This window comes from Staurois parvus, unplaced genomic scaffold (assembly GCF_062004578.1).
Source record: "Staurois parvus isolate SC_StPar_1 unplaced genomic scaffold, SC_StPar_1.0 ptg001072l, whole genome shotgun sequence".
NCBI lineage: Eukaryota > Metazoa > Chordata > Amphibia > Anura > Ranidae > Staurois > Staurois parvus.
This window is the reverse complement of record NW_028318868.1, coordinates 707,941-724,753: the sequence shown is the minus strand read 5'-3', so window position 1 is coordinate 724,753 and position 16,813 is coordinate 707,941. Positions and strand designations below refer to the sequence as shown.

At 40.4% G+C, this 16,813-nt stretch overlaps 1 protein-coding gene across 15 annotated transcripts in view; it reads left to right on the top strand.

Moving 5' to 3' along the window:
* The window catches only part of SCAI (suppressor of cancer cell invasion), a 1,319,466-nt gene that overhangs the window by 602,751 nt on the left and 699,902 nt on the right, over positions 1–16,813 (top strand). For 13 of the 15 annotated variants that reach the window (XR_016307572.1, XR_016307574.1, XR_016307571.1 and 10 more), the window contains exon 9: positions 10,816–10,917. The exons of the other annotated variants lie outside the window; for them this stretch is intronic. Coding sequence is in view for 8 of the 13 variants with exons in the window: in XM_089658464.1 (XP_089514590.1) it covers positions 10,816–10,917 (102 nt within the window). In the remaining 5 variants the exon portion in view is untranslated. The remainder of the gene's footprint in view (positions 1–10,815; positions 10,918–16,813) is intronic. 15 annotated transcript variants of the gene reach the window in all.

The following is a 16,813-nucleotide window of genomic DNA, read 5'->3' as shown; positions in this document are numbered from 1 at the left end:
CCCATATGCTTGTCAAATTAGGACCTGCATCATTTCCATAGTGAAACATAGGTTGCCTGTAAATGGCAACAGTCACAAAAACAAACCACTGATTCACACTCCACAGGCCACAGCACCCATGTGAATGAGCCCCAAGACCTCAATTACACACACAGCTTTATTTATGAACTCAATACAGTTTTATCATTTAGATTTCACAGAAATATGGTTGGGATTGAGTCCATTAATAATGCTTTTTAGTGTATTTTTACCATAAATATAATTTGGATATTTTCTCTGGCGGTGGGGAGCTGTCAGGTATGCTGAAGGGGGCCCTGTGATATCTAACAGTGGCCCTGGGTGTATGCTTGTGTCTGTACCACCTGTATAGTTAGGAAGAACAATAACTTCTTCTATGGAATACCTTGAACCTCTGCTGTGTACCTCAATGTATCTAGGAACTGGACATTTTTTCAACTGGAAATACAATTATTAGTTAATTATTTTATTATTATACAGGATTTATATAGCGCCAACAGTTTGCTCAGTGCTTTACAATATAAACTGAAAATACAAATGTTAGTAATGTTTCCCCTGCAAATGCGGATCAACTCCTTGGTCGAGAACAGCGATCTCGCCATGTCCAGATGTGGTCTGGAATTCAACAAAAGAACAATTTACAAAGCCAAAAAATAGACTTGCAAATTACCACTAAACTTTCCTAACTACACTCCCATCCAGTAACACTCCCCACTACCACTTCTGGGTGTGTGCGAAGGTCCTTCCGCAAACGTGATGACGTATTTCCGGTATGACAGCTGTTCTAGCATGTCCTCCAACAGCCTTATTGGCGTTTATTTGTGCACCATAGCAATTGTCCATGCGGCTCCATTGTGTATATGACATTCACAAATATATGTTTGCAGTTCTATTGTGGATTTGGCATTGGTGAATATATGTTTGCAGCTCTACTGTGTATATGACATTGGCGAATATATGTTTGCAGCTCTATTGTGTATTTGGCATTGGCGAATATATGTTTGCAGCTCTATTGTGTATTTGGCATTGGTGAATGTATGTTTGCCGGTAATGGCCCAAAGTCAACATAAATTGGGGGCCTAATTTATTACTGTTAAGAGGATTGTAGAAAAAGAATAGCTAGCTGCACATTGAACACAACCTATTCATTGGTACATAACATTGTCTTGTGGTGCAATAGCGGGCTTTTGTTTTGTTCGTTTTGACATACTTGCATAAGTGCACTCTAACAAGCTAGATTTGGGCATATTATAGCTCGCAAAATAAAAGTGTTAAGGGTGCTAGTACAGTGGGGCAAAAAATTATTTAGTCAGCCACCAATTGTGCAAGTTCTTCCACTTAAAAAGATGAGAGAGGCCTGTAATTGGCATCATAGGTAGACTTCAACTATGAGAGACAAAATGAGAAAACATATCCAGACAATCACATTGGCTGATTTGGAAAGAATTTATTTGCAAATTATGGTGGAAAATAAGTATTTGGTCAATATGAAAAGTTCATCTCAATACTTTGTTATATATCCTTTGTTGGCAATGACAGAGGTCAAACGTTTCCTGTAAGTCTTCACAAGGTTGGCACACACTGTTGCTGGTATGTTGGCCCATTCCTTCATGCAGATCTCCTCTAGAGCAGTGATGTTTTGGGGCTGTTGCTGGGCAACACAGACTTTCAACTCCCTCCAAAGGTTTTCTATGGGGTTGAGATCTGGAGACTGGCTAGGCCACTCCAGGACCTTGAAATGCTTCTTACGAAGCCACTCCTTCGTTGCCCGGGCGGTATGTTTGGGATCATTGTCATGTTGGAATCCCAGCCACGTTTCATCTTCAATGCCCTTGCTGATGGAAGGAGGTTTGCACTCAGAATCTCACGATACATGGCCCCTTTCATTCTGTCCTGTACATGGATCAGTCATCCTGGTCCATTTGCGGAGAAACAGCCCCAAAGCATGATGTTGCCACCCCCATGCTTCACAGTAGGTATGGTGTTCTTTGGATGCAACTCGGCATTCTCTCTCCTCCAAACACGACGAGTTGTGTTTCTACCAAACAGTTCTGTTTTGGTTTCATCTGATCATATGACATTCTCCCAATCCTCTTCTGGATCATCCAAATGCTCTCTAGCAAACTTCAGACGGGCCCGGACATGTACTGGCTTAAGCAGGGGGACACGTCTGGCACTGCAGGATCTGAGTCCCTGGCAGCATAGTGTGTTACTGATGGTAGCCTTTGTTACGTTGGTCCCAGCTCTCTGCAGGTCATTCACTAGGTCCCCCCGTGTGGTCCTGGGATTTTTGCTCATCGTTTTTGTGATCATTTTGACCCCACGGGGTGAGATCTTGCATGGAGCCCCAGATCAAGGGAGATTATCAGTGGTCTTGTATGTCTTCCATTTTCTAATTATTGCTCCCACAGTTGATTTGTTGACACCAAGCTGCTTGCCTATTGCAGATTCAGTCTTCCCAGCCTGGTGCAGGTCTACAATTTTGTTTCTGGTGTCCTTCGACAGCTCTTTGGTCTTCACCATAGTAAAGTTTGGAGTGTGACTGTTTGAGGTTGTGGACAGGTGTCTTTTATACTGATAACAAGTTCAAACAGGTGCCATTGATACAGGTAATGAGTGTAGGACAGAGGAGCCTCTTAAAGAAGAAGGTACATGTCTGTGAGAGCCAGAAATCTTGCTTGTTTGTAGGTGACCAAATACTTATTTTCCACCATAATTTGCAAATACATTCTTTCCAAATCAGCCAATGTGATTGTCTGGATTTGTTTTCCCATTTTGTCTCTCATAGTTGAGGTCTACCTATGATGCCAATTACAGGCCTCTCTCATCTTTGTAAGTGGGAGAACTTGCACAATTGGTGGCTGACTAAATACTTTTTTGCCCCACTGTATATTGAACTTGAACATGAAATAACCCCCCAAAAAATAAACATAGCCCAAACGTTTATTGATCAAATACATATTCCACATTTATTTGGACAGCAGCAACAAGTAGGTAGTCAATTTCTTGGTGGAAAAAAAAAGCAGGATTGATGTTGCTAAAATAGAACGGTACTGCTCATAGGAGCTTACAATCTAAAAGATTATACTTCTAATGAACTGTGCTTTCACAGGTTACAGCAGGAAACAAACGGTTAATATAAATCACTTAGTAGGCTTATCTATCCACAAAACAGGCTTCAGATCAAAATATCAATATATTAAAATATATAGGTGCCAAAATAAAACACCTCCCACCTCCCCAAATCCCCCACACATACATTTCTCATCAGGTTTGTCCGAAAACTGCATTTCAGTCTAAATAAGCAAGCAAACTATAGCCAAGTGCAGATTTGGAAGAGCAGAGCAATTGACATGTGTTAGGATTACAATACAAAGATAATAAACACACAATCGTTGTACAATAACACACAGACACACCTTAGAAGGAAAAAAATGCAAAACATTTACAGCCCACATCAAAACACAGCGTGAGTGTGGTCTGGGGCAATTCACCACAATAGGGGGGGCGGGATCTGGGGGCCCCCTTGTTAAAGGGGGCTTCCAGATTTTGATAAGCCCCCCACCCACAGACCCCCACAACCACCGGCCAGGGTTGTGGGGAAGAGGTACACAAAAAAGAAGGGTTTGTGAAAAGGAATTCACAGAAAAGCGGCTACATTATGAACAGAATGTGATACTCAGAAAAATTTCCAAAAATATGCTTTATTACATATAAATATTTGACATATGGGCAATCGCCCTGGTTTACCATCACCTCAGTATGAGACAATACACACAGACCTAAAACCATATAAAATAACACCAAGACCGGTCTGGATAGATGTGCTGCAAAGGCAATGACCACTGAAGTCTAAAGTCTTTGTAGCACTGGCACATAGGTTAACACTTCCCAAAGGAGGTGTACACAAAAATTATACCATAGGTATATAGTGTCACAGGTAATAAATATAAAGACATGTGTCATGACCATATAGGTTCTATCCCATAGAGGGGAATTCCCAAAAATTATACCAAAGGTATGAAATATCACATGTATACAATGCAGCGAGCACAGTGTGCGTCAAAAGAGAGGCATAGCCATAAACCTATGTTAGGCAGCAAAAGGATATCACAAATAAAATGCAGTACAGTCCCATGCCGGCACATGTGGTTGGGGCCCATTCATCTGTAATATAAGTGACTGATTCTTAGGACTTTTAGATATACATAACGCCCCAGTTGTTGCCTGGATGGAGAAACAGATGCAAGTAGCAGAACACTGCTTCAAGTGATTTCTTCACCACAGTATGTGGACTACACACCACTTTTTGTTGAAAACAAGATAAGGCCCAGCGGCTCCTCCGCCCGTTGAAACATATGTGGCATGCCTTATTTCCTATATAAAGCACCATAATGTCCCCCACCTCTCCATGGCGCCTGTGCCGCCTAAGTATGCCTGAAAATTTAATCATCAATGAAAATTCCATTCTAGTGGGAATAGATGTGGAATCACTTTACACATCGATCCCACATGAATGTGGCTTGAGATCGGCTTTTTACTTCCTTGATAAAACATACCCCACTTTGGGAGGACAGAATGAATTTATTAGTGAGTTGCTGGACTTTGCGTTACGACATAACTTTTTCCAATTTAATAATACTTTTTATCAACAGATCAGAGGTACCAGTATGGGAGCACCGTGGGCTCCGGCCTATGCATGTTTGCATCTAGGTTTCTGGGAGGAGCAGGTTGTCTTCAGATCAACAAGGTTCCTTGTTAATGTCCAGATTTGGTTAAGATATATAGATGATGTGTTCCTTGTATGGAGAGGAACATCAGAGGAATTAAAACTTTTTATGGAGGAGTTAAATCAAAATCCCTTTAACATTGGACTCACGTATGTTTTTGATGAAAGGTGTATTTCCTTCCTGGACTTGGAAATTAGACTTGAGAACGGAAGACTCTTCACAAAAACATATAGGAAACCTACTGCTGCCAATACTCTACTAGAGGCCAGAAGCTATCACCCACATTCACTGATTTCAGGAATTCCAGTGGGACAATTTCTCAGATGTCGGAGAAATTGTTCGAATATTCATGACTTTAGGATGGAAGCACAGGATCTTTATAGAAGATTTAGGGAACAGGGATACTCTCACTCTCAAATCAGAAAAGCTCAGAGACGGGCATATCAAACTGACCGTAAGGATTTATTATCTCCTAAAAAGGAGGAGAAGGTCAAATTAAGTGAGCAACCTGTTAGAATGATAACTCAATTTGGAGCCCAATGGCAAGCTGTAAAACAAATATTAGAAAAACATTGGAAGATTTTAACTCAATGTCCCAAATTGAATAAAATTGTAGGTGAGCGCCCCCAAATGGTAGCAAGAAGAGCACCAAATCTTGGTGACCTCCTTATTCATTCTGACTATCAACCGTTAAAACAGACAACATGGTTAAAATCACGTACTAAAGGGATGTTCAAATGTGGAAAATGCCAAATTTGTAAATATGTGGATCGTACAGACTCTTTTTTTGACTCAAGGAATAGCACTCATTATAAAATTCAAAGCCTTATAAATTGTTCTACAGTGAGAGTATTATACATTTTGACTTGTCCATGTAAAAAGATGTATATTGGTAAGACCAAAAGACAACTTAAGGTACGAATAGGTGAACATTTCAGAGATATTAGATCTAATGACCCTGAAAGTAATCTTGCCCAACACTATGCTAAATATCATGGAGGTAAATTGGATGGTACAAAAGTGAAAGGTTTCTATGCATTGCATTTCCCTCAAAGGAGAGGTGATTTTGATAGAGAACTGCTAAAAAAGGAGAAATATTGGATATATAAACTTGATACATTGTACCCAAAGGGGTTAAATGTGGAATGTGATCTGCAAGTATTTTTGGACAAATAGATCTATATGGATATATGTTCTTATATTGCCATATGTTGGTCAATCTGTGGTAATTCCTCACTCCTGTCAATGGCTGGTTAATGCGTTAATTGAATTATTAAGGATAATATGTTAACTAAATAATTAAGGTAAACCTTCTTTGGGGAGATATCTAATAACCTGATGGTACACATTGAAATATAGGTTTAGAAGTGTAGAAGGGACTAATCTTTGAACTATTTTCCTCTCCTTTGAGAATAAATGTACACCTATAAGTGGTTAATTTGAAGTTTAGGAACCCTGGGCAAAATAACCTATAGAGGGATTTGTTAATTAACATCGCCATCTTGTGGTGGTTTTGCGGTAATTTTTACTGTGTCCTTGTGTATTTTTGACCTAATAGATAGGTTTGGAGATCCTTTCATTAACACTGCCATCTCCTGGTGAAAGAGTGGTAATTTTCAATTGAATATAATTTTTGTTTTTTACTTTTGTGCGCATTGCTGTAATTGTCAAGTCTTTCCTCCCTTTGGTATTTCCAGTCGCCTGTCTTTTTAATTTAACTATGACCAGCGGTTGTGCTAAGTATTTAGCCCCTTTTCTTCCATTGGGGATAACTGCAATGTAAACGTTTGCATATGTGGGTGGGTCTTAATCCACTATAAATAGAAGGTTGAAATGCAGGAATCCCATTGGTCCTGACGAAGCTGAGTGAGATACGCCCATTTGCGAAACGCGTTGACGTCATACGTCCGATACGTCACTTCCGGTCATGCGCACTAGGTGGAACGCACGCTGACCTACAAGGAGGTAGCCATCTTCACATGCCATGAGGCATACTTAGGCGGCACAGGCGCCATGGAGAGGTCGGAACCCGCGGTATGTCGGTTGATGTTAGCGGTGGTTCCTTGGTTCCATACAGCAGTACCTTTTGAAGGGCAGTACTTATGAAGGATATCCTTTTCTTTCCTACTACCCATTGCACAGGTGGTGAGTGGACTGTTACAGGACATTAGATTAAAGGTCCCTTGTGACCTATATGGCATAAACGTCTATTATCGAGTGAAAGCTCTTACAGTGACTTCCCTCATATTGTTTGTCTTACTACAGGATGGGGACATTATGGTGCTTTATATAGGAAATAAGGCATGCCACATATGTTTCAACGGGCGGAGGAGCCGCTGGGCCTTATCTTGTTTTCAACAAAAAGTGGTGTGTAGTCCACATGCTGTGGTGAAGAAATCACTTGAAGCAGTGTTCTGCTACTTGCATCTGTTTCTCCATCCAGGCAACAACTGGGGCGTTATGTATATCTAAAAGTCCTAAGAATCAGTCACTTATATTACAGATGAATGGGCCCCAACCACATGTGCCGGCATGGGACTGTACTGCATTTTATTTGTGATATCCTTTTGCTGCCTAACATAGGCTTATGGCTATGCCTCTCTTTTGACGCACACTGTGCTCGCTGCATTGTATACATGTGATATTTCATACCTTTGGTATAATTTTTGGGAATTCCCCTCTATGGGATAGAACCTATATGGTCATGACACATGTCTTTATATTTATTACCGGTGACACTATATACCTATGGTATAATTTTTGTGTACACCTCATTTGGGAAGTGTTAACCTATGTGCCAGTGCTACAAAGACTTTAGACTTCAGTGGTCATTGCCTTTGCAGCACATCTATCCAGACCGGTCTTGGTGTTATTTTATATGGTTTTAGGTCTGTGTGTATTGTCTCATACTGAGGTGATGGTAAACCAGGGCGATTGCCCATATGTCAAATATTTATATGTAATAAAGCATATTTTTGGAAATTTTTCTGAGTATCACATTCTGTTCATAATGTAGCCGCTTTTCTGTGAATTCCTTTTCACAAACCCTTCTTTTTTGTATGCCTTTTTGGGCTACTGAATGGAAGCCATATATTGGGTGATACAGTAATTTATTTTGTAACCTCCAAAAAAACTATCTTTAGTTATTGTGGGGAAGAGGCCCTTGTCCCCATCAACATGGGGACAAGGTGCTTTGGGGGGGGGAGCACCCCCTGACCCAAAGCACCCCCTCGTCCCACCCCCTTTCCTGACCTGTCGGGCTGCATGCTTGGATAAGGGTCTGGTAAGGATTTGTGGGGGACCCCACACCATTTTATTTTTATTTTGGCGTGGGGTTACCCCTTAAGATCCATACCAGACCCGAAGAGCTTGGTATGGATGGGAGGGGGGAACCCAACGCCATTTTATTTTAAGTTTTTTTAATTGCCAACCTTTATTTTTAGATTCAGCTGTCAAAATATATAGTATCTAGACCTTTCGAAATATGTATAACCATTACAGAAATAATTAGAAAGGATAAGAAACAAAAACAAAATCAATAGAACTAAGGAAATCAAATTAGAATACATAAAGGTATGCCTAGCTACAAATAGTGCTGTTTGTTAAACACAGTAGACGCGATCGAGTGCCGTCTGCCAGAGGACTCCACACTGAGATTTACTATTAAACAGTGTCTAAAAAGAAAGCACCCACGGCAGACGGCTAAAATGTGTTCTGTACATGTGCATTTATATCTATGCATAGACGCTGGAAAAGTGTCTAGTTCTTGACCGTCATGAATTCCTTCAAAAAACTATTTTTTACACATTTAAAAATTTTTTTGAAATGTAAGATATTGTTTAAAGTGAAGTCCCAATAGTTGTGAAATCAAATTTCAATGTGAAGATGTCTCTGCAGTGATTTTTCATTGTGTTAGACATGCTTCTTAGCAAGTCTGCTTTCTTAGACTGATTCCTGGATTGTGCCTGGTTAGTAAATTCGATTTCATGTCTAATTGTTGACGCTTTCTTTAGTAAATGCCTTTGCCGTCTAAAATTAGATGGTCGCTATTGAAAAGTAGACGTTAGCCCAGGGAAATGCGCCTAGGCATATTAGTAAATCAGGGCCAATTGGTCTGCCAGTGTCAAAGGGGCCTAAATGGAACAGGTTTCACCTGCATACTCTATATAAAGGTTACAATCAATGATACCTAATCTGGAACATCTGATTATAATTTCATGGATTTTAAGCAGTGGTAAAAGTATGGGTGCACTTACCCTTTGCACATAGAAAAAACACACTTTTTCTTAATTTAGATTATGAGAATGAATATACAATGTTAATTCCATTGCCAAATGTATTGGGATGCCTGCCTTTACACCTGCCTTTACATGCACTTTGAAACTTTAATGGCATCCCAGCCATAGTCCATAAGGTTCAATATTGACTTGGCCCATCCTTTGCAGATATAACAGCTTCAACTCTTCTGGGTAGGCTGTCCACAAGGTTTAGGAGTGTGTCTATGGGAATGTTTGACCATTCTTCCCGAAGCGCATTTGTGAGGTCAGGCACTGATGTTAGATGAATAGGCCTGGTCGTAATCTCCACTCTAATTCATCCCAAAAGTGTTCTATCGTGTTGAGGTCAGGACTCTGTGCAGGCCAGTCAAGTTCCTCTACCCCAAACTCACTTATCCATGTCTTTATGGACATTACTTTGTGTATTGGTGCACAGTACACAAAGGCCATCCCCAAACTGTTCCTACAAAGTTGTGAGCATGAAATTTTCCAAAATGTCTTGGCATGCTGACACCTTAAGAGTTCCCTTCACTGGAACTAAGGGCCAAGTCCAACCCCTGAAAAACAATGCCACACCATAATCCTCCCTCCACCAAACTTTTCACTTGGCACAATGCAGTCAGGCAAGTACCGTTCTCCTGGCAATCTCCAATCCCAGATATGTCCATCAGATTGCCAGACAGAGAAGTGAGATTTGTCACTCCAGAGAACACGTCTCCACTGCTCTAGAGGCCAGTGGCGGCGTGGTTTACACCACTGCATCCAATGCTTTGCATTGCACTTGGTTATGTAAGGCTTGGATGCAGCTACTCGGCCATGGAAACCCATTCCTTGAAGCTCTCTTAGCCCTGTTGTTGTGCTAATCTGAAAGCCACACAAAGTTTGAAGGTCTTTAGCTATTGATTCTGCAGACAGTTGGCAACTTCTGTGCACTTCAGCATGCGATGACCCCACTCTGTCATTTATGTGGCCTACCATTTCATGTTGCTGCTGTTCCCAGTTGCTTCCATTTTGTTATAATACCACTTGCAGTTGACCGTGGAATATTTAGTATCAAGAAAATTTCACAGAAGGACTTATTGCACAGGTGGCAACCACGGTACCACGCTTGAATTCATTGAACTCCTGAGAGCGACACATTCTTTCACAAATGTTTGTAGAAGCAGTCTGCATGCCTAGGTGTTTGATTTTATACACCGGTGTCCATGGGGGTGATTGAGACACCTGAATCCAATGATTTGGAGGGATGACCCAATACTTTTGAAAATATAGTGTATATTGTCTTTGTAGGCAAGGTTTGCCTATTCAAAAAGAAAAATAAAAGAATTTCTATGGAGTGCACTTCTGTGCTTTGCAGAATAGGAAGGCACTCCCTTCCCAACTTTCCCTTGATGAATCACAGCTTCACTTACCTGTCCTCCTGTCCAAATTGGCCCAAGTATGAGTATATGCATGTGAGATAGGGACCTTCAGGGCAGGGAGTGATGTGAATCAACAATATGTAAAGCACTGCATAAATTGTCAGTGCTATATAAATACCTGTAAAGTAATTTAAAAAAAAAATACCTTTAGCTTTAATTATACAAACTGAACTAAAGACCTTTGAAATGCCATCTGAGTAGAGAACTGTGTCCATTGATGCAAATCTGTTAAAATGCATACATCATTTCATCGTTTCTTTGTAAAGTATATTTGGTTATATATAACAAATGGTGAAAATAGTCTGTTTTTTTTTTTTTTTTATAACTGAATCAATTTGTTCAATTAAATCTACTTTTTTTATATTACAGGTTAAGTTCAGTGAGCTAACAATTGATATGTTTAGAATGTTACAAGCGCTGGAGAGGGAACCAATGAATCTCACCTCTCAGATGAATAAGCCTGGATTACAGGTATTCACTGATAGTTCTATACTGGTGGATGGGTAAATATTTGGTTTGATTTATTTAGGAGATAAATGGAATGTGGTGGTGTTTTATGTGGTGATACTGCAACTGTATGATATTGAATGTAATTTACTGCAGTATTTGTTGTAGGATACGTCTTATCATATTCCTATTTTGGTGGATATGTAACCACCTGTAGGTGGTTTGGACACAATACAATTTAAAAAGCAAAGGGTCCAGCAGGGAGCACTGGCTTTATATTTGCACTTTCTCTAGAGTGCAGGTTAGAGGATGTACTGTATTTCATCTGAATTTTAGACTAGTCTTCAGAATACTATCCTGTCAAGATGTTGTTGGCAGTTGCATGCCAGCATGCTAGGTCCTGGATAGTCTGTCCACCAGCCAACAAGCGCAGTGTGAAATCTGATACTCCACTGCAGGGCCCTTTGTCATTGCAGCAGCCACCCTTGAAACAGTGTTGTACACTGTGAGGCTACTGCTTGTATAGTGTATAGACCTGGAAATCCACTGAAATCATCCTTCCTCAGCTCCAGGGCCAAACTAGATCTGCAGTCACATGCTGGCTCTGAAGATTTGCTGTTTGGTAAAATAACAAAATAAAGGCAGAACTTCTACTATACCAAAATTGTAAGAAAGTGTGAATATACACAGCTCAAAAAAATTAAAGGAACACTTTTTAATCGGAGCATAGCATCAAGTCAATTAAACTCCTGGCCAGGGGCAGACTGAAAACTCATGGGGCCTGCGGGCAATAGGGGATCATGGGGCCCCTGTGTCCTCGCCCACACCCAAACCACACCCACAAAAGCCTATGAAAGGTACCAGGGGCATCTCATGGGGCCCTTTACTGACCCTGGGCTCTCGGGCGATGCCCGAGTTCTCAAATGGTCAGTCCGCCCCTGCTCCTGGCATATTGATCTGGTCGGCTAATTAGCAGAGGGGGTGGTTAATCAGTTTTAGCTGCTTTGGTGTTAATGAAATTAACAACAGGTGCACTAGATAGGCAACAATGAGATGATCCCTAAAACAGGAATGGTTTTACAGGTGGAGGTCACTGATATTTTTTTCCCTACTCACCTTTTCTGACTGTTTTTCACTAGTTTTGCATTTGGCTAGGGTCAATGTCACTACTGGTAGCATGAGGCGATACCTGGACCCTACATTGGTTGCACAGGCAGTCCAACTTCTCCAGTATGGCACATCAATACGTGCCATTGCCAGAAGGTTTGCTACACAGAGCATGAAGGAGATTCCAGGAGACAGTCTAGAGTAACTACTCTAGGAGAGCTGGACAGGGTTATAGAAGGTCTTTAACCCATCAGCAGGACTGGTAGCAGCTCCTTTGTGCAAGGAGGAACAGGGTGAGCACTGCCAGAGCCCTACAAAAATGACCTCAATCAGGCCACCGGTGTGAATGTCTCTGACCAAGCAATCAGAAACAGACTTTAAGAGTGGCCTGAGGGCCCAACGTCCTCTAGTGGGCCCTGTGCTCACTGCTTGGTACCATAGATATTGATACCATTGAATGGCCCCCACGCTCGTCTGACCTAAATCCAATAGAACACCTCTGGGATATCATGTTTCAAAACATGATATCCCAGAGGTGTTCTATTGAGACATTCACACCAGGGGCCTGATGGAGGTCATTTTTGTAGGGCTCTGGCAGTGCTCATCCTGTTCCTCCTTGCACAAAGGAGCAGATACCAGTCTTGCTGATGGATTAAAGACCTTCTATGGCCCTGTCCAGCTCTCCTAGAGTAACTGCTTGTCTCCTGGAATATTTGCCATGCTCTTGAGACTGTGCTGGGAAACACAGCAAACCTTCTGGCAATGGCACGTATTGATGTGCCATACTGGAGCAGTTGGACTGCCTGTGCAACCTCTGTAGGGTCCAGGTATCGCCTCATGCTACCAGTAGTGACACTGACCCTAGCCAAATGCAAAACTAGTGAAAAACAGTCAGAAAAGGTAAGTAGGGAAAAAAATGTCAGTGGTTTCCACCTGTAAAACCATTCCTGTTTTGGGGGTTGTCTCATTGTTGCTCATCTAGTGCACCTGTTAATTTAATTAACACCAAAGCAGCTGAAATTTATTAACAACCCCCTCTGCTACTTAACCGACCAGATCAATATCCCAGGAGTTTAATTTACTTGATGCTATACTCTGATTAAAAAGTGTTCCTTTATTTTTTTGAGCAGTGTATTTGCAAATATATATAAGAAACACAAAATAAAAACAACCATACAAGTAAATTATTTTGAGTAGTAAATAGAAATGAATGGTCCCGCACAAGTCACATTAATGGAATATGCAAAATGTGTCCATACAACACCAGTGCAGCCCTCCTATAGGAATATAATTCACCAGAGGAATTGATCTCCAAGTTATAGACAGATCATTTAAGGCTTCACATGACATATATCAAAAGTAATAATCCAAAATACAATCCTGAGTCAGTGAATATATAAAACCAATTTATTAGAGTGCATATGCTGCACTAAACAGCCTAAAGAATGCTAAGGTAATCTCTGTCACAGATGTGCATAGTGCCAGTGACTTCCTCCTAGTGTGTGTAATCATGTCAGCAGTCCCCTCACTGCACGTTTTGTCATTCTCAAGCATCACAGAATTCTGTCTTCTCATCCTGAAAAAAAAATTAACTTCAATCAATAGAAAAATGTCTCCATCAAGCTGTGCAACTATTCAAGATAGATCTGGTATGCAGATGCCCCTGACAACTTCCATAGTGGCTGAACCTTCAATCCCAGGGCCTAATTTTCCATCCTACTTCCTAATTTGTGACCACACCTCTGGTCCATAAAACAGCTCCTTTTATAGATTATTATGATTATCTGGAAGGCTTATTTTCTGTGTTATGAGCACCTAGGATTTACAAATTTGGTGTATTGATGTTGGTGCTGAACATCAAGGAATGAATCATAGCCTTGACTATCCTGCTTTAGGGCCTCAGGCTAACAACTTGGTTGGTACTTCTGTTTAGGGGGACAATCATATTCCCTTGTGAGGCTTCCCCTTGATCCACAGTATTTTATTATCTAGTTGCTTCTTCAGGTACCTCTGTCCCTGTGTGACCTTGTCACAGAAGGTGGCCTTCCTTGAGTCTATGGCTTTGGCAAGGAGGGTTTCAGAGTTGGCAGCCTTACTCTTTCTAATTCTTTTACAAGAGAAAAGGAGTTTGAGACATAGACGTTTTTTCTTTTTAAAATGTTGTCCTTCATTAACTCAACTATTACCCAACTACCCCAGGAGCACTTTCACATTGGACATGTAAAAACGTGGTATGGTGTTTTCAAAAATGCATTACACATTTTTAATACGTTTTTTAATGCGTTGTGTTAAAATTTAACACACCACATATGCATTTTAGATACTTTTTTGCATGCAGTCACTGGTTGTTAGAAGCAGACACCCGCTGGCGTCCTAACAACCAGTGACTAATCCCTGCCCTTGGCAGCAGGGATGAGTCATTAATTAAGGAGCTTGCACCCTCCAGCATCCTAGCTGCTAATGACTCATTGGTGTCAGCCATGGTCTGGTATGGGTTTTAAGGGAGACCGCAAGCCAAAAACATGGCGTGTGGTCCCCCCCAAAATTCATACCAGACTCTTCCAAGCATGCAGCCTTGGCAAGCTGGGGGGCAAGCCTGACCTGGAGGACGTCAGTGCCCAGTGGCACTTCCAGACATGCCAAAACACACCAAAAACACATGCAACCTGATGCTAAGCATACTACAATAAATATATACATACACACAACTGTGCAAATATAAAGAAATATGTCCATAAGTAATAGTAAAAAAAAAAAAAAAAGCTAAAAAAAACAATAATAAATAGAAAATTGGTGTGGGAAAATATTATTGTGGTATATTGAAGGAAAACATAACGCATCTTTCATAAAGCTAGTATCTAAATTAATTATAGATATGGTGTTAGGCTAGCAGTATAACATGGGTACATGCCACAAAACATACCATGGTGGATCATAGAGAGGCAAAGAACAGAAGGATTATAACACAGTGTTAACCTGAATCTCCTCACTGAGTCCACCAGGGGCCAAAGTGTCAAGAATATAAATCCATAACGTCACCCTCAATAATATGTTTTGTTTTCCTTCATTATAGCAGAATAATTCCCACACCACTTTTCTTATCATTATTATTGTTTATTTTTTACTATTCTAACAGACATATTTCTTTATATTGGCATATTTGTGCATATTTTCTCTCTCTATTTTTTTGTTTTCAATAATTTTTATTACATTTTGTCAAGAAAAAGTACAAACATCCCATGAGAAGGAATAGTGCTTTGTGTCCAGAGGAGCATAAGGATGCAACAATCAATCAATCAATCTGTCTCTAATAATAATAATAGAAATGGATGCTCCCATACAGGGTGGTTACTGTGGGTGCATGACCAAGGTCCTAAAGTGCCTCATCCGAACATTGACTAAATAGAAATATGACAAGAACCATGGACTTTATAGGCACTGCAACAATTTCTTAAAAAATTCCAACACTTTATTAAACACATACATGTGTGAACACACTTACAAAACATATCAATGTCACATAAAATAGATCAATGCAGATTCAAGTATTATCAAAGAACCCCAAACATCATACATGTGCCATGTCACGGCAATAGCTAAGTGGGGTAATCTTGATGTAATGATGATAGTAGCTCAACATGTTTTGCAATTTTATCGCTTCCTCAGGAGCTATAAGAAGGTTTCTAGATTTATGAAATAAGATACAGTGAAAATATCCATATATCCTACATAAAAGTTATATAGCATAAGTGTACAGTTCATAATTTAACAATAAGGATGGATAAATGCAAATGGTTTAAATATATACAGGTGAAACTCAAAAAATTAGAATATCTTGCAAAAGTTCATTTATTTCAGTAATGCAACTTAAAAGGTGAAACTAATATACAGGTGAAACTTGAAAAATTAGAATATCGTGCAAAAGCTCATTTATTTCAGTAATGCAACTTAAAAGGTGAACCTAATATATGAGATAGACTCATTACATGCAAAGCAAGATAGTTCAAGCAGTGATTTGTCATAATTGTGATGATTATGGCTTACAGCTCATGAAAACCCCAAATCCACAATCTCAGAAAATTAGAATGTTGTGAAAAGGTGCAATATTCTAGGCTCAACGTGTCCCATTCTAATCAGCTAATTAAGCCATAACACCTGCAAAAGGGTTCCTGAGCCTTTAAATGGTCTCTGTCTGGTTCAGTAGGAATCACAATCATGGGAAAGACTGCTGACATGACAGTTGTGCAGAAAACCATCAGTGACATCCTCCATAAGGAGGGAAAGCCTCAAAAGGTAATTTCAAAAGAAGTTGGATGTTTCCAAAGTGCTGTATCAAAGCACATTAATAGAAAGTTATGTGGAATGGAAAAGTGTGGAAGAAAAAGGTGCACAAGCAGCAGGGATGACTGCAGCCTGGAGAGGATTGTCAGGAAAAGGCCATTCAAAAGTGTTGGGGACTTTCACAAGGAGTGGAATGAGGCTGGAGTCAGTGCATCAAGAGCCACCACACACAGTGGGATCCTAGACATGGGCTTCAAATGTCGTATTCCTCTTGTCAAAAGCATCTTACCTGGGCTAAAGAAAAACAGACCTGGTCTGTTGCTCAGTGGTCCAAAGTCCTCTTTTCTGATGAGAGAAACGTTTGCATCTCATTTGGAAACCAAGGACCCAGAGTATGGAGGAAGAATGGAGAGGCACACACTGCAAGATGCTTGAAGTTCATGTGAAGTTTCCACAGTCTGTGTTGATTTGGGGAGCCAGGTGATCTGTTGGTGTTTTTCCACTGTGCTTCATTAAGTCCAGGGTCAACGCA